General features: G+C 41.0%; 1 protein-coding gene across 6 annotated transcripts in view; it reads left to right on the forward strand.

Moving 5' to 3' along the window:
• Galphas (G protein alpha s subunit) overlaps positions 1-24574 on the forward strand; it is a 189611-nt gene that overhangs the window by 111339 nt on the left and 53698 nt on the right. For 2 of the 6 annotated variants that reach the window (XM_075877234.1, XM_037427328.2), the window contains exon 10: positions 7421-7459. The exons of 2 other annotated variants lie outside the window; for them this stretch is intronic. In XM_075877234.1, the coding sequence (XP_075733349.1) occupies positions 7421-7459 (39 nt within the window). Of the gene's footprint in view, positions 1-7420; positions 7460-12167; positions 13602-24574 lie in introns of those variants that run through there. 2 more of the 6 variants (XM_075877236.1, XM_075877237.1) reach the window with 2 other exon arrangements.

Here is a 24574-nt window from a genome sequence, read left to right on the forward strand (position 1 = left end):
ATTTGAGCTTAAAAGCTGGCTCTCCCGGTTTTGCACTGCTCTCTGGTCACCTTGTCCTATTATTACTTTCACTCCTACTTGTTGGTCTGGTTTGTCTCGCTTTCTCTCTCTCCACTTATCTCCTTGCGACATTTCTTTTTTCTGCATTTATACAGCTTTTTTTTTTTCCATCATCGAGTGAGCTGTGCACGAAGTTACACTAACGAAGTGAAGCCTACCTGATACTAGACAAGTTTTGGCAGCTGTTCTAAATTAAAATATTTGTTGTGTATTGTGAGTTACTTTAGAGGGGATAAAGGTTAGACATTTCTGCAATACAATAAGGATATATGTATATCATAAGCGTAATTGGGGGACCCTTAATCTTCACCTTTAGGAGTTGAACGCGATAGCGAAATCCGGCCCCTAGTGCACCCTTCAACCGCCAACTGCATACTTATTAGTATGTTGTGTTACATACACACACACACACACACAAAGTAGATTGTACCAGCGCGCATGTGCGAATGGTACATGTAGGTTTTTGATCTAAAACAAGATTCTCATGGCCTCCAAGATGCATGCCGCACGCTCGCCATCTGGGAGGCAATAGTCTCACAATGCCTCACAGATGGCAGCACAATATTTAGCGATTGCTGTTTGCTTGATCAGTGCCTCTGGAAAGGCATGATATGTTTTCCACTAGATGGACATAGTTTATTTTTAGAGCTATTTGAAAGTTCCTGTGTGTTTTTAGCGCTGATGGCTGCACTATCCCGGCCTTTTTCGACGTAGTTTGAGGCCTCCCAAATGCGCCTATAAATCGCCAAATGGGCTCGTTTTCGTCGCGACACTCGTTGAACGAAATGCGTTAAAGGGGCCCTGAAACACTTTTTCAAGTAACTATGGAATGAATTCTCTAGAAGAGCTTATTGCCTCATGAATTCAGCACCGCAAAAAATTTTTAAGACTTCGTCCAGTGCGAGTGGAGTTTACAAAGGTTTGTCGCATGCTGCAATTACATTATCTCGTCTTGTCCCGCCGAAAGCGCTGGAAGCTAAGCAGGGAGGGGTAGCAGGGCAAAGAAACTACCGCGCCTCGTGACCTTGAACGCTTTTTTTTCTTCGAATGCACGGCCTTTTCAGCGTGATCGCGCGTGCATGCGTTGACAAGTAGCGGCCTCCCATGGCGATCTCTGTAATAAGCTTTTTCGCTCACGGATGATTTTTCGCTCTCAACAAACGATGCCGACGCAGACGGCGGAATTTCTGCGACACGAGTTCTCTAACGCTATCGCTTGAATACTAGTCAGAATTTTAAGCATTGTTATACACTCAAACCACAATATAACGAACAAGGATATAACGTAATATTGGTTATAACGAAGTAAATGAAAAATCGTCTTGCAATAGAAAGTGTTAGGAATAACCTTTATAACGAATTTCTGGATATATTGAACTTGTTTTTTGAAAGATGCAACTTTGTTTTAATGAGTTACCAGTGTAATTTGAAGAATTTTCCTTTGGACGGTTCATTAGTTCTTGATAAACCTTTGCCAGGGACTTGAATATCCTAAAATTTTGTCCTTTGAAACCGGTAGGGCTCCTGCTTAATGCCAGGAAAGTGTAGTGTTTCATTATTGGTATATAAAATGTCCGTTATTTTACCTGCTTCCGAAGCAGCATCAAAGTGGCTTCGGTCGACCTCATCACTGCCACTATGTACCTTTAATATGACTACAGGAGGTCTTGTGATTATGTGTGGCTAATTACACCAAGTGATAATTGACTTTCATGTCCAAATATCTGTATTTCCCGAGCTTCACACTAGCTCAGAGCTCTCTTCATATACAGGAGACTTGTGAGGTGGGGTAAATTCAACTTCAAAAATTACTGTCAGTAGACCTTAAAAAATATGCATATCTAGCTGTCAGAGAACGTCTTAGAAAGACCCAATCGGCAGGGACTTCCCATTTCAGACTTAATGGTAGATACATCATACCGCAATGCGTCCTCGAAAGAATTTTGCGCTGCTTGCTCCATTGTGGACGGCATTCAGGTTACCTCTTTTGTAAAATGTAAAGAAAAACTGGGTGTTGCAAAGTGCCTTTATCAGGTAAGTATTTAGAAAAGTGAAGCTGTCGGCACAGTGGCTGAGCTTTCCTTTTTTTTTTTTTCAGTCCTAGTGAAATTTAGTTCACATACAAAGTCACGCACAAAGAAGATGCTGTACCGTTAGTGTCGACCACTTCATGAAAATTCACTGTACTGAATGTCAAAGGTCAAGCCAAAGGCAAAACTTTGTGAGATGGTTGAGCTTGTCATCACCGAACCAGTTGAGGAGCTAACAGAGTGCCGTTATGGAATGATCAGTTTTTTATTTGTTTGTTCGACAATACATGATTGTTGTTTTAGGAGGTTGAAATGGCTCCAGCCAAGTCTGTAGAGAGAGAGAGAGAGCCTGACATTTCGGGATCGATTCGGTCCTTGTCTCAGGCGGCGACTGTGTCAATCATGGAAGCATCTGCCCGTCTTGTTTCACTATGGCTCCGGCTTTTCCTTTCCCTTGTGTTTTGAAGGCCTTGAACGTATAGTGAGGGGATTGTTTCTAGGACCTGTTCACGTTTGCAGATGTGTTCTGAATGTGCCAGGACTCGAGCGAGAACCTCGTCCCCAGATTCCGTCTTGTTTCTAGAACAGAAGCTTCGTCAAAAGTTCGTATTATGGCCAAGCTTCTCACAGTGCTCTGCAACAGCTCTGCGTTGTACTTCCATCTTCCTGACATTGTTCTTATGTTGGCATATTCTTTTTGGGAAACACTTGCTCTCACATATGTAGCTGGCTGGACACTCAGAACTGGGCACCTTTTAGACCATGCCTTAGTATTGTTTCTAGGAAGTTCGATCCTCCAGCCGCAGTAGCAAGTGGGTAAGCGTCGAGAGACTAAAGGTGACAATAAAAGTAGTCTGACTAGGCCTTTGGCACCACGCTGTACATGAATCACATCACCTATTTGTAAGCCTTATTGAGCTGTGTACAGATGCCTAGACTTAACTAAGGTAAACAATTTTGTAAAGTGCGAGGTTCATGCTCTGCCCATCAATGAACATGTCATGGCACAACTTTTTATGCTTTGAGTTCTGTTTGGGGGGTTTTTGGGACAAACTGTTAATACTAATGAGATGCAGAACTGTTTCAGGAACATGTCATGGTATTACTGTTGAAGCATAGGAAGGTTGACTAATGAAATTACATATCTATATAACAAAGCTTTTCAGCTTCAAGTATGTCTTTATATCAAGGATTGACTGTGCGACTCTTATATCATAATTGGGATTCATTGAAATTAAAATTTTGTATAGAGTAGATTTGAAAAAGTGGTTGTCATCCTAGCCTGCAATTATATGTGTGACTAGCATATGTTGTAGTGCTCATAGGATGGGTTGCAGTTGTTACATAGTTGATACATACCTTGCTTCTATTTGGTGTTGCCCAATCTAGGGCTGGGCATACCAGATCTAATCCCTAGTTATAGCTGCACCATGTTGATGGGAGCAAAGTTTTATTTATATGTAGCTGCATGCTTGTGCCTTGAAATTCTACATTGCTGTGTATTTAATATAACGGAAAGTGGTTCTGAGTAATAATGGTTCCAAAAGACAATATAGGTATTGAACATTTGTAAAAAATGTGCTGTTTTGTAACAATGTCTAGAATTTGTTTCGAGGAACTGTGTCATCCCACTTTGAAAAGATTAACCTGATGGTTTAGGGCAGGACTAATTTTTTACTGCCACTGTGCTAGCTAAGCTGTATGACTGCTTTGCCTCGTTTTGTGCTGCATGCTCTTGTTTGCACTTTCACCTACTATGTTTTACATAGTTTTGCATGTTTTTTGAAGCTATCATCATTGTGAGGCTTGACTGCTGTCTTGTCGGAATGTAGGCTCGTGTCGATTGCAGTGCCAAGTGCCTTGGGTATTAAATGTGTTGGATTCCTCAAAAACCGAGTTGAGCACTCTTACAAAAAACAAAAAAGGTGTTTAAATCAAACTTATTGAATAAAGGTACAATTACTATATCAATATTTGTCAATTTCACACTCATGTCTTATCTTTTTTTTAGTTTTCTTCATTTCGTACTCTTTATTTTATCTGCGTATTTATGTATGTATATTTTTGTCTGTATTGTTGAGCCCAACAGTGTCAATTTGGATATTAAACCCTTATTTAGTACTTTTATATATGTGCACATTAATCATTCCTGCATTGAATAAGTTTACATGTGTGCACATTACTGTATAATTTTATTTTCCTTTTTCTTTTCTATGCTGAATGGCATGTGTGTATGAAAGCTGTTATGGGAATAGATGTAGATATTATGTGTTAATGTATAAATGGGTAAGTGTTCAGATGTTGTATATACATGGATATGTGGGTATACAAGCGTGTGAATATGTATTTTTGCCTTCTGTTTGTACAAATGGTGTATGTTTTGTTGCCAAACCACGTGAACAGAAACCCCATGAAGCTGCTGTTTATTCAGTTTTTTGTTCCTTGCCGTTGCGTTTTCTTTTTTCCTGTAAAAAGGAAATGTGAAATAAACTTAAAACTTTAAACTAGGCACACTCAAATCTAACAGTTGAATCTTACACGAAAATAAGTTCGGTATATCCAAAAATTTGTTATAAAGGTTTATCTCTAACACTATATATTGCAAGACTATTTTTTATTTACTTCATTGTAACCAATATTTTTTTATATCTGGTTTTGTTATAATTTAAGAGGTGTTAGTGTAATTTAGTTTCTTTAGGTCGAATTGAATGGGAATTAGTTGGATTATTTTGTCACAACTTAGTTGGATTATTTTGTCACAACTAGGAGATAAAATTTCAGAAAATTCTTTGTTTCCTTGATGCTACTGTGCCCACATGCTATTGTGTCATCATGAATTATGGTTTGAGAAGCTAAGCAATAATGCGAATTCCCGTATTCGAAATATATTCATCTTGTGTCACTCCTCCTTGTCCCCATGTTCTTGAACAAATATCAAGAGGAAGGATTGAGAAGTTATTCAGCATTGACTATGTCTACGGATGCCTTCTCTCGAGTCTTTTATGCCTGTATATGTATAGGCCTAGAATGGGGACAGTTAGGGATAAGAGTTAAAAGAGTTGATGGGGAGTACCATAGTAACCTGCGCTTTGCCAATGACATTTCATTGCTGAGTAACTCAGGGGAGGAATTGCAACTCGTGATTACGAAGTTAGATAAGGAGAGCAGGAAGGCAGGTCTTCAAATTAATATGCAGAAAACAAAAGTAATGTACAACAACCTTGGAAGAGAGCAGCGCTTCGAAATAGGTAATAGTGCACTTGAAGTTGTAAAAGACTATGTCTACTTAGGACAGGTAATAACCACGAAGCCGAACCACGAAATTGAAGTAAATAGAAGCATAAGAATGGGGTGGAGCACATTTGACAAGCACTCTCATATCATGACAGGTAGATTGCCACTATCCCTCAAGAGGAAGGTATATGACAGCTGCATCCTGCCAGTACATGATGTTTAGTTTTGCTTTAGTTCCCAAATGTTTTCTTTACAGTGAGAACTGTTATGAAATGACGATAAGGGTGCCGTAGTTCTTCGCCGTGGCCGGTGTTCATTACCACTATCCCACCAAATTGGAGAAGGGGGAGGGGAAAGAAGAAAAAAACGAAGAAAAAAAATCACGGGACGGATTAAACCACCATGTCTGGAAAAAACTGCATTAACATACGTAATGTAGCGTGGTAGAAGAGTAAAATAATGACGAGGTGTCGCACGATGTGTATTTTATAAGCAGCAGGCGTCACACAACACGAACTCCTTAACGTGTGGATCATTCAATGCTTCCAGCCCATTACAAAAAGCTCGATCATAGTTCTTCGTCATCAGCCATTGCATCAATTTGTGGCGTACTGGGTACCTTGCATGCTTATTTGCATTGATAGCCCCTTCAGAGTTTGCAAAGGCTTTTAGAAATGCCACTCTTCCAGCTTTCGCTGTGACTGTGCTGCACTTGCCGTGCAGGTCTGGTGTCTGGCTTTTTTTTTTTTTTGCTTCGAAAGCATATATGGTTAGAGCTTTATAGCAGCTGCTGTTAAACGCATGGGATCCATTAAATATGTTATCACATGGTAGCCGTCGGTGTCGTAGCTGCATTGCCGCTCGCGAGTTCTTCACTAAAAAAATGACTTGAAGAGCTCATGGAACGCTTGGTCATCATATTAATACATTTTCTGATCTGTAGATAACACTTTTATGAACATGTATGGTAAATATTACTGCACTGCAGGTATCGGGAAATTTAGAATTTTGTGTCAAAACAAGGGAATAGCTTTCCCACTCTTTTGCGGTGATATCACCATTTATACAGCCAGTGAAAGTGAAGGTGGTCTAAAAGGTACTGTCTTATTAAATAATGACGAGAATATTTTGGGTAATAATCACCTAGGTGACATATTTCCAAGTGTGTAACAGCACAGGGTAGCCCGATTAACTCGGAGCTACCCGAGTATTTGTCGCAAGTGCCAGGCATTCCTGAAATAGCTGCCAATGCATGACAAAAACATTCAATCTCTATCTTTACCCCAAGAAAAGAGTGAAAATTCCCTATTTTGTTGTGTGGTGACATGACTTTAGGGTCGGAACCTGCCTCCTTGTTACGTACCCTACCCTGCAGAGCATCCAGAGCACTCGTGCGAACAAAGGAACAAGAAAACTGCTTGCAGCTTGTTCCAGCCACCTGCAACTTTCCTTGTACTAAAGGGTTAAAAGAATATTTTAGCAGGAAATTTGTGACTAATTTAGTTTAATTAGTCATATTACTTGAAAAGGTTTAATGCCCCTTTAGGCACTTTTTGTAAAGTGTAGTTTTCTCCTTTTCTTATCAGTTCTGGTACAAGAGATTTTGTCTCCTTACTTACACATACATAAAAAGAAAGGGAGGAAAAAGAAAAAAGGAGCAGATAGTATGGCAGGAGGTGCAACATTTACTGAAGAGAAGTGGAATTTATAGGTTATTTATTGCATGGGAATCATAGAATAAGAACAGTAACTTTATCTGTAATCAAGGATGGCATTCTAAAGTTTACGGTAAGTGTTTAATTGAAATCGGATGTCCCTATGCAATTGGATCTAAAACACTTAGTTCCACTTGGTACACCTCTTGTGCTTAAACCAGAAATAAATAAAAAGATAACTAGTTTTCATGCCTTTAGCCTGCTGCTTAGGGTTGTGTGTTCTGGTTGTAACCTTGGTGAGTGGTTACCTAGTTGCAGTGAGCTGAAACACTCAAGCTAAAGCTTTTGTTTTAGTTGTCTGCTTGTCTTAGACCTTGCTTTTCTCTTTCTCTCTTTCTTCCCATTCTTCCCTGCTTTTTCTCTTTGGCTTGCATCACCAAGAACCACGGTTAAATCCATTTCAACCTGGAACACCACACAGTGAGCATAATGAAGCCTTTTCATATTTGCAATGCTCTTCATGATTTCCTGTATCAGCTGTAAGGTTGTGCATTAATACCGACTTCTAAAAAGCTAGTGAGGGGGGGGGGGGGAGCAGTTTGCAGATATCCACTTTTATAGTGATATTTTAACTCTAAATATTTATATTTACCAAACGATTAGTAGCAGTTATGTGATTGTGCTTGCAGTGTGTTTTGGTTTAATTGAACACAATATCTCTACATAATGTTTATAAAAACAAAGGGAAGAATTCAGTAATATATGCAAAAACATCAAGCTTGTTTTTATAGCAGAAAGTCACCAGAGTTTCTCAGCTATTGATATAACTTTTGTGAGCTGTTTGGTATATGAGGTGCATGAACATCATGAATTTTCTTTCGTCAATGCATGCTATCTTTTATTGTTCCTAATAATTTCTAAAAGAATAGTTTTGCAGCTCTGCCACCTTTCCATTTGCTCAACCCAAGCGTAAACAAGACTTTCAGGATATTTTGTATTGACAGTTTCATTGGTGACTCATAACATCTGCTGGTGCTTGAATTGCCCTCAGGAGCAATGATGCATTGCCTCTGGTGCCTCATTCTTGGTTATATTGGTTGCCACATGGTGTTCATTTGTTCTTTTACTTTAAGTCTTGGAAACAAACATCACAGACACGAGAAGCTATTTCTAACACGGCATTTTTGTTGCTAAAAAAAGGGCCCAATTATTTCGTGCTTGGCTAAGTTTCAGTGTTTTCTTTCCTGCCCATGCCATGAAATGTCTTTGTAATGCTTCTGCATGCTGAGCTTGTAGGTTATTTAAAATTTTTTTAGTAGGAGGCACCATGGTATACATGTGGGAGGGAGGTATTGCTCTATTTTGCCACCATGTCCGAGAACATCAAACTAGCAGAGCATACACAACTTTCATCATGAATCCAAAATATAGAAAACCCAGGTTATATATGGGGCATTTGTTTTGAAAGCATGGAAAAAGATGAACACCCATCTAAATAATTCGGTGGATTACATTAGGTTTTTTCAATGTATAAAACAAAGCCTATTTCAGCTATTATCATTGTAAAGCTCCGATTAGAAAGTTGTCTCACTAAATAGACATAGCAGGAGCTTCCCCTCACCCCCCCCCCCTTTTTTTGACAGACTGTACACAAAACCAGTCAGTGTAAACTCCTGAATACACTCCATATCTCAGAGAGCCATGGTACTGGCTATCCGCAAGGTGAACCCTACATGTGGCAGTATCACTGCTGCAGTAGCATCGCTAGGCAATTGGCAACAGGTGTGAAAACATACGCAGTGTAGCTCTGCTGTGTATTATTTGGGGCTGTTGCCTGGTGAACAGTAATTGCAGTGGGCTTGACATGTGCCATTTTCTGACATTTTTTTTTTCACAAAAATGAAATTTTGATGCCACTTAAAATGAGCAAGTGCTTTTTGATAACAAAGGACTCTGACTACACCCATCAAGCTCTCATTATTATTTTTCTTTTAGTGTAATAATATAATGTTCTTTTTTGCATCAGCCTTACTAAATGGCATAATGTTTGTAATTTCTTGATTGTTATGTGAAAGTCGGTGTTCATCTTAGAAACACCATAACTTCAAACCTATTGAGCACATTGTTAGTGTATTTTGATGAAATAGAAGAATTTTCAAGAATTCATTCAATAGATTTTTAGCTATCTTTCTGGCTTAGTGTACTATGCATACTTGCTTTGCAAACTGCAGGCATAAAGCAAATAGTTTTTTTTAGCATGGGCTTATTTTTGCATGTTGATATTTGATGACAAATACGGAAAGTAGTCACTAAATAATATCTATAAGTAGTTGTATGTTTCATCTCAGAAACTTGTAGATACTGTAAACTGTTATGAAGCTAATTCTGATGCGTATATATATTGGAACAAAATGAGTAGGCATATGATACTTTATTTATTTTGTGTCTGAGCTGTCTAGTAAAAGCTGTTGCAAAATATCTTTGCTTACATTGCAAACTAATGGCTGTTTAAAGAATGGTATTGTGAAAGAAGACTTCGTTCAACTCATGATGTGATATACAAAAGGTTATTCATATTAGACTGTCAATATTAAGAGGAGATGCTACTCGAAGACACTTTTTTTTTAATATTAACTCTAGAGCAATGAAACTTAAGCTGTTTATGGAACTTAGTATGTTGATTTCAAATATATAATTAGTTTTCTTTCACGTTGCATACTTTCAGCTCTGTGACATGACAAAGTGAAAATCTTAGCCCTTTTGTCCCCCCCCCCCTCTTTTCATCTCTAAACTTCCGTAATTTTTTACCATTCATAGTTCATGTTTCAAATAAAATGTGGAATGCAAATAACTAATTAGGAAGTGCATACAAAATATGTAATAGGTGTGAAAAATAAAATAGACAAAAAAGTCCATATTTTACCCCAGTAAAGGTTACATACAATTTTTACTTTATAATAAAATATTAAAATTTAAACTAGATAATTGTATTTGTTATACTTTGGAAAAAATTTGGGCAAAATTTTATGCAGATCCGAGCACTAGAAGTGCCCGAAAAAGGAGGGGCACATTGAAAAAAAAAATGGCGAAATTTGTGTTTTGAGAAAAACGAGTTTTAAAGTTAAAATTCAGTTTTTATTTATGAAAGATGTCAATAAATACAATGAAATTTGCACACCAAAAAGAACAATTCTTCTTGTAGTGGTCACTGTCACTAATATACGCCAACACCATGAGTTCATCCCTCTCGGCTTTTTCAAGCCGACTCCTCACAGACACTTCACTCACAGACTGGGCCATGAAACGCTTACCAAACTTCTTCCGCTCCATCTGGCAGAGCCTTGAGCCGACTACAAGCTAGAAAGAAGTTCGACAGGACTGCGAAATCTAAACAAAGTCCAGCGTCGAGAGAGACAACAGTACCGATGCCATTTTGCGGCCATGTTTGTGCCACATACCATCGTACATAACAATGTTGTCCCCTCTAAGTTTCTTCGAACTTGCAAGATTGGCACTGGCATCATCCATTGCCGCATCACGAACTTTCCGGCTGATGACTGTGAATGACTTTTGATGTATTGGCTTTTGCAAGCCAACTGCTGCAAATCGAACCAGCTGCTCGCAGCCTATTCCTACAAAGCGCATTGCTACAACAGCTTTTACGTGTGACGAATGGCTTTTTTCATTCATGACAGAGATGAAATACAGGAGAAAAGCATTGTTCAGCTGCGCTGCTTGTCAGGACATGGACCCTGCAAAAGTAGGCTTCACAGCAGTTACAGGCGCGCAGCGGCCAATGGCGGTCCGCAATTCGTACCACATGATAAGCCAGTCGCGGCTCTCGAAATACGCGTAAAAGCATGCTTCTTTTTATTATTTATTGTGCCGCATCAGTGACATCAGCAAGGGAAACGGTCGTTATTTGAACAGTCATGCTCGACTCTTCGCCTCATGCGTTCGACAATAGTGAGCCGCGGCACATTATCGGTGGCAAGGTGCTTGAAGACTGCACACTTTGGGCCTTTTAAAAGGCACCTTGTGATTTTTAGATGTAATTTTAAAGCATTTCCAGTTAAGTCTCGACATGCATTTTTTTTTTCGAGAAGTAGAGGTACTAATCTTATCAAAACAGGTGGAAATAAAAAAATTGGTCATTTTGAAAAAAATTCGCGTTTTTCGACCCGCATCTCCCCTTAAAGGTGCAGTGTTTCAGATGTAGAAGCGTTATTTTGCTGTTTAAGTTTGTTAATATCAAGGGTAGTCTTTAGAATAGTGTTGATCTGTATTGGCTGCTCAAGCAAAATGAACTAATGCACAATAATTTAACATTAGCCATAGATTTCTATAAAATATGTAAAGTATGTTCCCATTTATTTTTGTTGAAGTGGACCCTCATGTTCAGTCAAATACTTAAATCATGGAATAATCACTCAACTTAGGTGAACTTGTATTGGCTGCTCAAGCAAAATGAACTAATGCACAATAATTTAACATTAGTCATAGATTTCTATAAAATATGTAAAGTATGTTCCCATTTATTTTTGTTGAAGTGGACCCTCATGTTCAGTAAAATACTTAAATCATGGAATAATCACTCAACTTAGGTGAACTTCATTCTTTGGCCACCTTGCAAGGCATTTTCATGCCTTAGGAATGTCCTTTGTGGTTTGTTTAAAACATGTAACTACAAAAATAGAAATGCTTGAAACAATGTGTACGGTTATTTGATGAAATGCACTGAATATAGTGAATAGGTAACGATGCAAGACATAATATTAAGTTTCCGTATATTACTAGTAATGATGTATAAGTTTTTCACAGTTTATTATCCTAATCAAACATGGTTGTTTCGAAATATGAAGACCTATTTCCATGGGGTTTTCGTGTTGGACACTGTGGACACTGTTGCCATCTTATGGGGTCTGTTGTTTTACTTCCTGGCAAAAACATTAACCAGAGTAAATAGGTTTAGTTGTCTAAAATATGTTGGGTTGCCTGTGTTTGAAGTGGACTTAGAGCTATGTAGTGGTGGCTGTTTTTGCCACTGCTTATTTATTTGCTATGAGAAAATATGGAGCCAAGGACATGGAACTAGTGTGTGAATTGTACATATAGGGTCTGTCCCAAAAGTTCCGTGAATATTTATTTTATAAATAATTTATTCAATGGAAATTTACAATCTTTTCAGAACTTTTCAAAGTACTCTCCCCTCATTTAACGCCTTGCCCAAACATTGAAGACAACCTGGAAGCCGCCAACGAGAACTTCCTTGAGTGAGGTCGTTGAAGATGCTTTTACGGTTTCCAATGTCCCGTGCATGCAGAGTTCCATTCGGGGTGCCTTTGATCATTGGGGACAAAAAAGAAAAAAAAGTCTGTTGGTGTTAAATCGAAGTGGAGCAGCACTGCCACACCCATTTTGGCCTGCAACTTGGAGACATTCAGCGCTGTGTGGCTCCTTCATCGTGTCACTCGTCAGGACTTTTGGCCGTGTTTTCACAGTTCGAAACACGAGCGATTGTCTGGGTATTCCACACTCCTCCGTGATCATCTGAACACACTTAATCATCGGTCTTTATCTAATACCTGATGCACTTTATGCACCAAATCGTCCGCTTATGCTCTTGAGGGACGTTCAGAGTGGTTGTCATAGCTGACAGACTTCAGACTTCTTCGGAACCTCTTGTGCCACATTAAAGTATGGAATTGTTATATCGCGTCATCACCATAGGCTTTCTGAAGCATCTTGAGTGTCTCCACCCTGTTTTTATTCCAGTTTCACACAAAACTTGATGACACTGCTCCAAATGCTTGCCCATATTTTTATTTATCTATTATTATTATTATTATTATTATTATTATTTTTTGTAGACGAAGGTATAGTACATACCTGTGCATAATGGCTTGACTTGCCTCAATGTCTATTCTTGGGCAACTGAAAGTGGACTTGTTTTGAAGCTTATATCCCTTTCTAACTTCTGTGTTCGAAGCACTGCCCCACTTCGAAAGAAAAAGAAAGGGGGGGGGGGGACTTTTGAGACAGAGCGTGTAGCTCTTTGGCCTGCATGTGTTTTACAACCAGGTATTCAATCAGGTAGTCAATGACGTATTGCAATCGTCACATGTGTTGCGCTAGCCTTATCACTTCTCGCATAGAAGGAAGAAAACGCTGGCATTCTTGTACCCTCCCTCTTTAATAGCATAATTCCAATGTCTGAGTAACAGTAGGTGCACTGCTTTTGTCCACTTGTCTTGTGCAACTTAGCTTGATTGTTTCTGAGGGCTAGTCTGCGGAAGCAGTCCAGTTCACAGTCACTGCAGCCTTTGTGAAGCCAAACTTGGTTTACGTCCCATTGCTGAGAAGTTGCATCAGTCTTCTAAACTCATTCATGAAATAATGAATGATCTGAGTACCATGCTGCAGCTTCAGTATTGGAGGCATAGTACAACTGCTCTTCAAGGGGGAAGGGGGGGGTTTCTGTGGATGTATCAGTATTGGGATGTATTGGTAAAGAACGAATTCCAATGTCAAAACAGTTTTGTTATGTACAACTGGGGAGGACAGCTATAAATTTATATTGATCTTATTGTTACGCTCAAATAAAGGACATTCGACAGTAAAAGTAGTTGAGCTCTGTTTTTATCCAAGACCACATCATGTTTTAAAATTACCATACAAGGAACTTAAGACTTCTACCAGAGTCCTTTAATGCTTTTCTGGTCACAAAACTCCGCCCTTAGTTTCATACAGAGACAGAAGGCGCCGCTGAGGTCGCCATGGTCAACATGCGCTTCACTTGGCTGAATTCTGCGCCGGTTCGAGGCAATGGTGTATCTATAGCACCAAACCACAATAATTCAAATGCCACTCATACTTCACCTGGCATACAATGTGACTGTCACGTGCATGTGTGAAAACCTTACTTTCGCATATATTTTTTTTAAGATATCAAGGCTGTGATGGATCCAGTCATACTGGACTCGGTAATATTTGCTGCATATGTTCTTCTAGCACGGTTCCTTACCTCAGGCAGTGGAGCACAAGAGTATTTATTCAGGCACACAATATTTATGCAGACTTCCAAAACTGCACAAGTCTTATAAACCTACCAACTCACAAAATAAGTCTCCCAGCAACAGTTGAGGCAGTGCCGATTGCGCTATTTACAATTAGGCCACCTATGCCACGGTACTTGGCCACATTACAAAAAAGAAAATCTCTACATTTCTTTGTTTACAGTTCATTAAAGCTAACTTCACTCCACTGTCGCTTAACACACATAAGTTTGGCAACACTTGAAAGCGGGAATGACAAAGCTTTCGCAAGGTAACGTCCATGTGCAGCGTCAATACATGCTGGTCTCTTGGATCCATAGTTAAGCCTTAAGTCGGAGCTTGCAACCACATTCTGTTCATTTCTGACATGTAACTTTGAGAACAGCATGTTATGTGGACAATATTGCTCGAGCAAAAGTGTGTCGCACTTTAGGCACCTAGTGCATGGCATGTCTTAGGCATCATCATTTTACACCAACCGCAACCTTGCATACATTTCTCATTGCAGTTAGTCGCATAAATTCAGAAAAACAAGGAAAACTGAATGATAATTCTGCCGGCTTTCTCGGGCCCCCAGCTTCCCTACGCAGCGAAGCTCTCCTCAATGCCCCCTGCGTGCTCCTAGTGCTGCAGCGCAGCCGCTATGGCGACATAGCAAAGCTCTTCTCATTCTATTGGGGAAGACCAGAAAAGCATTGAAGGGCTCGGATTTTACTAAACCTCAGCATCCAACATGCAGAAGAAATCCTTTCAAATCTGCGACATAATTTTGACTGTTACATCTCTTTCCGTCCTGAATTTTTTGTAGGGGCGAAAAAAATTCATTTTTTTATAGCTAAGAATCTTTTGAAAAGCATGAAAAAACTTTCGGAGGTTGCAAGTACAATAGTGTTTATGGGCGAACCAGGTCCAGTGTACTGGACTAAAGTGAACTAGAAGTGATGTAGTGGCACGAACAGCTTCGCACAGGCGGCCTTTTTTCACATGGATGCCACGAAATGGTGCCACTGCAATTCATACTACTATGGCGCGCATGCCTATGTTTGCCGCGGATTTTTTTCACGCAATAATGCAGATTTGGATATTATTGCTGCTGCTATCTACACACACCAATCTTACACATGCAATTCCTCATTATTTTCACATTTCTGGTAGTGAATGTGCTGGTAAATCAGTAGCACCCAAAATTTATGTTATGTAAAATGACTTTTTGAGGGACAGGATTTTGGCAAAACTTGTACCTGCGTCCTTTTTGTGATGTGGATGCACGAATTTCTCAATGGAATCCGCACGATCGCTTATGTCATAAACGGCAACAAAGTGCGGATTCATCAAGCTCCTCACTTTGTTGCCTTTATGACCGGCATTCACTTACACAGAACGAAGTGCAGTTCAAAGTGGTGCTCGCATACTGCCGAAGAAATGCTAAAACTTTTATCTTCTCTGTGAAGGTTCCGCTTCCACTTCTTTCGGAGGTCATCTTTCGGTGTGGCGATCAGCGACACTTTTGGCCCATTTGGGTAGCCCGTGCGGCAACCCGGAGTGAAGCACTGGTGCTAGTCTGTTTGCCTCTTTGCCATGCCACAGGTGGCACGCGGTGATCCCGATCTACGCTAGAAAGCACTAAAGCGCAACGGGTGCTGCCTTTTCGCCATGCCACGGGTGGCACACGCGGTGCTCACGATTCACGCTAGAAGGCACTTAAAGCGTAACAGGTGCTCCAAACACTAACGACACGCAAACCCAGCCAATGTTACTATAGCATGTTGGGCCAGAGAACACATTGAGTGCAGCCATGCGCACCATACCGCCGCCACACGCACTATGAAAATTTGGAGTCTTCACGTGCACGTGATAATCCATAATAGCTCACACCGTGCGATACACGGGTGAAGAAGGGACACACGAATAGAAGCAACAACTGAATTTTATTTCCAAAGAATATGTATTAAAGGGGCCCTGCCACACTTTTTGAGCATGGTCAGAAAACGCTCCTGATCGGTAGTAGAGGCTCCCGACAACACGCGAGCCAAATATTATAGTGCAGCATGCGGCCTAGAATTCACAATAAATGATCAAAGTCAGCTAAAAGTAGCTTTCTCTTCTTTCGACAAATAACGGAAAATAAGCCTAGTAAGCCCATCTATCGGCCATTGGCTGATTTGAACATGGCACGATTAGTTGTTACAGAGGTCACCGCGAGAGGCCGTTACTTGGCTACGCGTGCGTGCGCGATCGCATTGAAAAGCTGCATATTAAAAAAAAAAAACGATCAAGGTCAGAAGGCGCGAGTGATGTTTTTGTTTGCCTCTCCCATTCCTTCCTGCCCAGCTTTCAGCGTTTTTGTCAGGACGAGAGAAGAGAGAATGTGATTGCAGCGTGTGACAAATTTTTGTGGTGTTTAATTGTAACCCGCTTTTCCAGTGAATTAATTCCATGGTTACTCAAAAAAGTGTTTCAGGGCCCCTTTAATATGCAGAACTTCCTATGCTTGAGTGCATGCCGTCAAAAGTGTCCTTTGACCATGATCACGTTAAGGGAGTTTGCTTGCCACAAGAATGGCAACTCTTTTGTCGTTAATGTTACAGCAGGTTTTATAATCACCTTTTTTTCTTGCCACAGCTTCAATAATCAACCTTTTTGTCTCGCACGACGTTTTAGCGATTACAGTAGGGACATCAAAGATATGAGTGCAGCCACACTCTGAACAATGTTCGCCAAAATACCATCTCTACCTTTCTCCGTTTTTTGGAAATTATCTTGCAGATGCACGTTGAAGCATCTTCTCATTTGAACCACGTATGCCCCTCCACAGGAAAGGGGTATGTCATAAAACACGTGTTAAGCACACTTTGTGATTGGGATCTTAATGTTGTAGCCTTCATCCTTATTCACAGGAGGAGTTTGCTTGCATAACGTCGACAGTTCATTGGGAGTGGAAAAAAAAACGTCGCCACTGATTTGTCGCCAATTTTCTTTAAGCCGTGCAATATCTGATGCACATATGTGATGCATGATATCTGGTGCGCATGGGCAATTCTGCATATTTATACCTGGATGTTCCTTCGAAATAAAATTCAGTTGTTAGCGCTTGTATGTGTGCGCAGTCTTCGTTGAGGCGGCCCACACATGAAGACTCCCTGTATGAAATGAGCAGCAGCGCCCCCACCTACTCTAGTGGTCGTTCAGAGCGTAAAAGGATGCCGGGAAACTGGGCGCACCCTGCCTGTCATGCCAATGCATCTCTTCTATTTCACTATATACTGGACACTGGGATTCATTTGTTGCACTTATGGGTATAGAAGTTATGCTATCTTCATTGAAAGTGTGTTGCTTTTGGTCCAGTCAGTTTCCCGGATTTTCCATGAGACTCCTTGACTCCGACCGTTTCTTTTGTGTGTACGGTTGTCATGAAAATATCCCCGAAATTGAAATGTCTGTAGATGATCTGGCCGCCTGGAAATTGAATGAAATGTCTGTAGATAATCTGGCTGCATTGACAAAAACGCGGGTAAATCCGCTCCAGGTTTTTTGTCAACACGCCGCATTTCATTATAAATGAATTTAGGAGGCAATAATCTAAACGTATAGTAAAATTTCAGTGATGCCAAACCGTGGCAGATACGAATTCGTGAAATTCCCCAGCCAAGTGGCACAGTGTCCATTGGGCCAAAGTTTGAATGTTCGGAACACTTTTTCTTGTAGCAGCGGGTGATGTGGACTTTTTTATTTTGTTTGGGTATTTTTTTAGTGCCGAAACTGTCGAACGAAGGCCGAAAGAAGCGGGCTCGAGGCTTTAGAAGTACGCGTGTCACCTGTGCATGCACTGTCTTCTACAAGTGTGTGTAGTTGTCGTTGCCACAACCACTGTGGAGGAAACAGCGGTCATTCTTCACACGATCATGTACAGCGATGACGTAACTGACAGAACTTCGAAAGTGTGCTGATGTCTAATGCTCGACCAGTCAAAGCCACGCTGCTTTCTGCAAACTCTGTGGACAGAACCGCGGCAGATGCAATCATAGATAGCATAAAGCGACTTGATTTTGAAGGCAGGTGCGCAGCCAGCGCATGTGGATTGAAAACTGAACTACCCTGTTTGCCGGAACTGCGGCGCACATAACCGCGGTCACAAACCAAATAGCAATCTGTGAGCTTCGAGGGCACGAGGCTAACACAGCGATATATTACAGGTAGTAAAGGCATGAAAAAGGCTAGAGACATTTTGGCTTTCCTGTCAAAAAAATCTAGTATCGAGTAAAGCTTTGACCCGCGCTTTTGTGGTAGCTAGCTGCACCATCCCGTCCGTTCACGTGTGTCCCAGGAAGACGTATGCGATATGTTTTGACGGAAGTAGATTTCGCTAGTTATTTTCAAAATGTGAAATTTCGGGAGTATTTGCGCTCCCACTTTGGGACTCTCGCCTTAGTGGGAAACCTTGCGCTTGTGTGTTTGACCACGCCGAACCATTATAAGACCGCAGCGTTGATGTTTGCAGTTGGGACCCCCCCTCCCTCTTGTTTTTCGGGATGCATTTTTTTTTCTCTTGAAACTAATAATTGAGCGTGACTGCCCCCCCCCCCCTCGTTTGCAGAAATTTCCTGGATTCACATTCCTTGAACTTGGTTAATTGTCTTTTAAAACACTAAAATGGTTTGTTTTGATCCAAGAAAAAGAAAAAAAAAAGATTCTCATTAAATGTCACATTTTAAAGCGTTTTTATCGTGTATTTTCTATAAATAGAGCATTCACGTATCCGCATGCTGGTAAAATAAAAAACAAAAAGTAGTCGGAGCCTTGCCGGGGCCAGAGATGACAAGACGTCGGCCTGCCCAGCCCCCGGGCTCTCGAGCTACCCGAAGCCCCACACACCTCTACTGTTTACTGATTTTAGCACCCAATCTTTTGGTCTGCCTGAAAATTTTGGCGGCAAAATTTGTTCGATGTCTCTTTGATATATTTGCTCCACCCAATATGTACCCGGCAGGTATTTACCAGCATTTTTCAAAAGGAAAGTATGTAACAGCTGCATCTTACCAGTACTTACTCTCTGGGAAGAAACCTGAAGGTCTAAGAGAAGAGTTTAACATCAATTGAGGACAATACAGCGAGTCACGGGCCAAAATATCAATGCAACGTTTAAGAGATCAGACTGAACAAAAATCGGGAAAACTGACGAAACTTCTTAATTCTACTCGGAAGATGCAATTGTCTGATAAACAGAATTTATTTCTCTCATTTTTGAACAATTGGTTGTATTTTTGATGGATTTTCAGTGCACGGCGGCTGCACTCAAGTGGGAGCTGTGACGTCACAATTGCGGAGGCGAATGCAGGGTGTACGAATTCCTGTTTTCCCCTTCCTTTTCTCCACCTCTCCTTTTTTCTACTCTCTCCCTTCTACAAAAACAGTGATGCTTGGCTCGGCTGAGAGTTTTCTTCGCTAGCCGGTGCTGTTCCAGGGGTCATACGGGTCTTTAAAATCCTTGCAAACCCCTGAATTTGTAAAGTTTGTTTTCAAAGCCTTGAAAGTGGTAGAATTTTTGCAAATCCTTGAAAATATTTCAACTTCTTTCTTTTTTAAATGAACATTGTCGCACATTTTACAGCGCATTATTTGTGATGCCGTAAATGTAGCAGGTGGCATATGTAATGTGCCCATCACAATAGAATTGCAAACATCAGTATCTTCTGCATGGAACCAATACTGTGCATTTCTGTAAACTCAAAAAAGGCAGGAGGATGAAAAGTTGTAAAAGAAATGTTGCATCGAGGAGCAGGTCTAAATGCGTACAAAAAAAGGAAAAGAAACTAGAAGCCTCTATTAAGGAATTAACGGCTACAGCAAACTCATATGCAAAAAAGGCAGATACAATTCGAGACTTGACTTGCATCATTAATTCAAACAACTTTAGGAAGACTGCCAAGACCAAGCAGCAAGAAAGTACGATGGCAAGTTGTCTAGAAATAAGATGTCATTAGAGCTTTATTTTTGACGTCTGCTCTAGTGATGGTACCTTTTTTTTTTGATAAGTTCTAGTTATTTCAAGCTTTTATCCTCCTCTGAATATGTGTTAATTGGGTTTCTAACAAACAATGTCGTCCTTGAAAGTACGCGCTTATAGCCTTGAAAGTCCTTGATAACCCCTGAATTTTTTTTTTATGTGAATGAGCATGAACCCTGTGTTCATACTTGTTATAGGAATCGTATGGGGAGATGACAGAGTCGGAGAGACTTGGCTTCTCCGTTCCGGGTGGGTGTGACGTTGCCAAACTTTGCCTCCGTAGTTCATTGTGTGACCGCTGGGTGCGGCAGTTCGCGAAAAACGCATTGAATTAATTATTTTCCTGTATTTTCTGCCTGAAATGAAGGCTGTCTCTATCGATTTCAGGACCCAATCTTTCAATCTGTTTAAAAATCTTGGTTGCAAAAATATTGTTAAGTATCCCTTTAAGGGGCTAGGGGAGATCAAAGGGGGTAAGGGAACCAACACAAGTTAGTCATCTTAGTTAAGAAGGAATAGGCATGGACCAGGCGTGTAGTAAGAAACCAACACAATCACTAGTCATTAAAAGTGATAAATTGGATTCCAAGTGAAGGCTAGCACAGCTTGGGAGCAAGAATATAAGTGAGCAGATGAAATAGTTTGCAGGGATAATGTGACTGCAGAAAGCATAAGGCTTGAGAAACATGGGAGAAGCTTTTGCTATGATGATGGAGTCAGGCTGAGGATGAAGATTAAGTAGGGTGAGACTATGAAAGCGATTTTCAAAATGCAGCGATACAACAGTGGTAATAAAAGCTATGCCTATAAAATTCCAAGGTACTTTAAAGGTAGATGCTGGGTGCATTAAAGGGGCCCTCCAACACTATTCAACACCCCATGTTTTATTCGGGGATTGTGTAGACTTAAGTACAGACAGACTAATGCAGAAATAATGGCAGTGATAATGGCATGCAGTCTGAAGTTATTCGACTTGGAAAATTCGAAACACAAGAGAAAAAAAAAAAAAAACGCTGACCGTCATCTCCATTTTCTCAAGGTCACTTGACCATATTTCACTTGCCCATGACGTCATAAGGCTGCCCCAATGAAATAAACTGGAAGCACCTACATAGGGCAAACTCGCACTTCGTTTTTTTTTTTTTTTTCAAAGTAATGATGTTGACCTTGTTCCTGATGCCTGGCTTCGCAAGAACGTGACTGGGATCTACTGTGTCGAAAGGAGGTGTTCTCTGCTGATTTTTACAACATTCTGAATCACTCCCTCCCCTTATACTTAGAAATAACTTTTAGAACGACCAGGACAGTGAACTACTGTTGACTCTTCGTGTACTGTTTGGTGAGCCGCCCAACGAACAACAATGGCGCACTGCACCCCTTCAACAGTGCATGTGCAGAAAGAGACAGCTCGCAAACTCCTAAAAGCAAGAAGAGAGAAGAAAAAGGGGGAGAGGTTTTTCGCAGTGACTTTTTTTTTGTTGTGGCCACATCTGTTCAGGGTTCGATGAAAAAGCAGAGAGAAGAAAATGACAGATCAGTAACCTCAGTTTTGATTCTACACCACGATCGCTTCTAATGTTACATTTATCCAATCATATGGCTGCAACCTTCCTGCGTCATTTCCGCCTAAAAAGTTCTGGCGAGAACCACTACGTGTTGTTGCAGTTTGCTGCGATGTAGGGACTTTATTGTGCGATTAAAATACTAAATCATTTGATATCGGTGCTTAGACCTATGCTAGGTTTGTCCCCAGCTATCGGTCTCCGCAAACCACGCACACAAAAAAAGTGGGGAACCCTTAAGCTTCGCCTTTAAGAGTTGAACGCGATAGTGAAATCCGGCCCCTAGTGCACCCTTCAACTGCTAAGTACTTATTCGTATGTTTTGTTACATACACATGCACACACACAAACACGCACATTGGACCAGCATGCGCGCTATTATCGCCGAATGGGCTTGTTTTCGTCGTGACACCTGTCGAACAAAATGTATTGTAGGGGCCCTGAAACACTTCTAAGTAACCATGGAATGAATTCACTAGAAGAGCTTATTGCTTCATGAATTCAACGCCGCAAAAATTTTAAGAATCCGTCCAATGCATTACAAAGGTTTGTCGCATGCTGCAATTGCATTAGCTCTTCTCTCGTCCCAACGAAAGCGCTAGAAGCTAAGAAGGGAGGGGTGGAAGGGCAAAGAAACTACCGCGCCTCATGACCTTGAGCACTTTTTTTTTCCTCGAATGTACGGCTTTTTCAGTGTGATCGCTCGCGCACACGTGGACAAGTAGCAGCCTCCTGTGGCTATCTCGGTAACTTGATTTTTCGGTCACAGACGCACAGATGATTTTTCGCTCACAACCAACGGGGCCGACGCAGGCGGCGGGTTTTCTGCGACACGAGCTCTTTAACGCTATCACATTAAAATAGGTGTTAAAATTGCCCCTAAAATGCTGAATAGGCCCCTAAAAATTGAAATTTAGTTTCAAATTGTATTTACCAGTCTTTTTTCTTTCTGATATGTACTTCTGTTAAAGGGGCCATGAACCACCCCTCACGCCTGAAGTGTAAAACATTTCGGAATGAGCCGGGCACCTCTCTGGAATACCTAGTTAAAGGAATTTTTCGAAATGCTAAAGTATGACCGGAAATACACTGATAGCTATATTTTCTTCACGCATTCTCCCTCAACTTTCTTCTTTCTGCAGGACAGGGCAGTGCCGTTCGCGGCACGGCATCCTGCCCAGTGCATTATGTCACCACACTTCAATGTTGTGTGGTTTCCTTTCTGCGCAACATGGCAGTGCTGACGGCTGCTGCTGTCAGCTCATAGTTCTGATCGACTGCTTCTCGCTTCGCTGTAGCTGCTGTAGCTGTGCGGTCTGCCACAGTGTATTCTACCTACTCTGGCAGGAACTAGATGGTGAGATGGTGCTTTGAGTGCGCACAGGTGAAGGCACTGCAAGCTGTTGTTTGTCCCGGAAGTGAGTGCACGATACTCATTTGCTGTTGGTGGGCCACCGTTTTTCAGTTTGAAACAATACGTGCCTGTTGCACTGTAATCTGCTCAAGCGACTAGGAACGTTTAAAGACTTTTTATTAGAAGGTACTCTAAAATCTAATCAAGTTCTGCTCGTTTTACTAGGAAATAAGCAGCGAGGCATGATTGGCAATTGCCTGAATTTTTGTAAGCTCCCCTACGAAAGGAACTCGAAGGGCAGGCTGAGTGTAATCCTTCACTGTCATCATTTCTTGGCAATATAGCTGGCTTTGGAGGTGTTGTGTGTCTGAATCTGCGGTGGTGGATCCCCTGTGCGATGTTCCACTGGTATATCAACAGCATCGACTTCGCCTAAATCAGTGGATATGGTCATGTGTCCTCATGAGTGTAGGTGCCACAATACATGCGCTAATTACGGGCTGTGCTATTGGAAAAGCCAGTGGTACTGTCCCAGTCTCATTCATAATTTTTTGATCAATGTGGTGCAGGGTACTGGGAGACTGGCACACTGCATGATTTATGCTCAACGCTGGCACGTAGCACAGCCATTTTGGGCCGAAATCGAGCATTTAAATTGCTTTTGAAAATTTCGGTTGCGGCGAGATCTTTATGCTACTAACAGAATAAGCACTGGGACAAAAAAAAAATGCAAAGAGGTAGTGGGGCTTGAACCCACCCGGTTGATGCACACTACGAAGTGAAGCTGACACGCAACCGCTACACTATACTTCAAAAGTGGAGTGAAGTGCTTTTAATTTATACTTTATTTCGGTGGCCCTTCTTTTCATCACCTTGTTTAGAAATGCAAATTTGTCTTGGTGCTCGCGACAACCTAACAGAAGATAGTTAATTCGTTTATGTGTTGCCCATTATCAGAACGTCCGCCTGGCATGTTTTGTCGAAAAATATGTTACTGTAACGGCAGATGTGAGCTGCGTTCAACTTCCAAGCAAACTTCCGGGCATGCACACTCGAACGTACACTGGTGCACTGAGTTTAGCAGACGACGGTTGGCCTCTACCGTAACTAATTCATCTTTTTGAAAACTCATTGAAGCTTTTGCCTACTTCAGTCTGTTTATTTACCTACAACAACTATTATACACAGTGTCAACTAGAAAGTAATGAATCTGATTCAAACAGCACTCTTGTTTTGTATATGCAATTGACCAATAATCGTGATGTTGGATGACAGAAATTGGATGTACAATGACAGACACCCGCCCTCTGACAAGAGTGGGAACCAGCCTCTGCAGGGTTGCTGTTAATGGCTACATTGCGCTTAATTGGCTCCTGTTGAAAGTTTCAGGCTCCGAAAGTTTCAGGCTGCCGTCATGGCTACATTTTGGCTACATTGAGCTTTTCGTTTGGCGCATTTAGTTGTCAACTTTTTTCTTATTTGCTGATAACATAGCAAGCAAGCCTAAACACTACCCACTGTGTTAATATTTTCAGTTGCATCAGACTATGCATGCACGTGTCCTCACATCAGCAGATCGCTGGTGTGCATGCATCGAGATGCCCCGATTTGGGGAAACGC

Source organism: Rhipicephalus microplus, chromosome X (assembly GCF_043290135.1).
Source record: "Rhipicephalus microplus isolate Deutch F79 chromosome X, USDA_Rmic, whole genome shotgun sequence".
Lineage (NCBI taxonomy): Eukaryota > Metazoa > Arthropoda > Arachnida > Ixodida > Ixodidae > Rhipicephalus > Rhipicephalus microplus.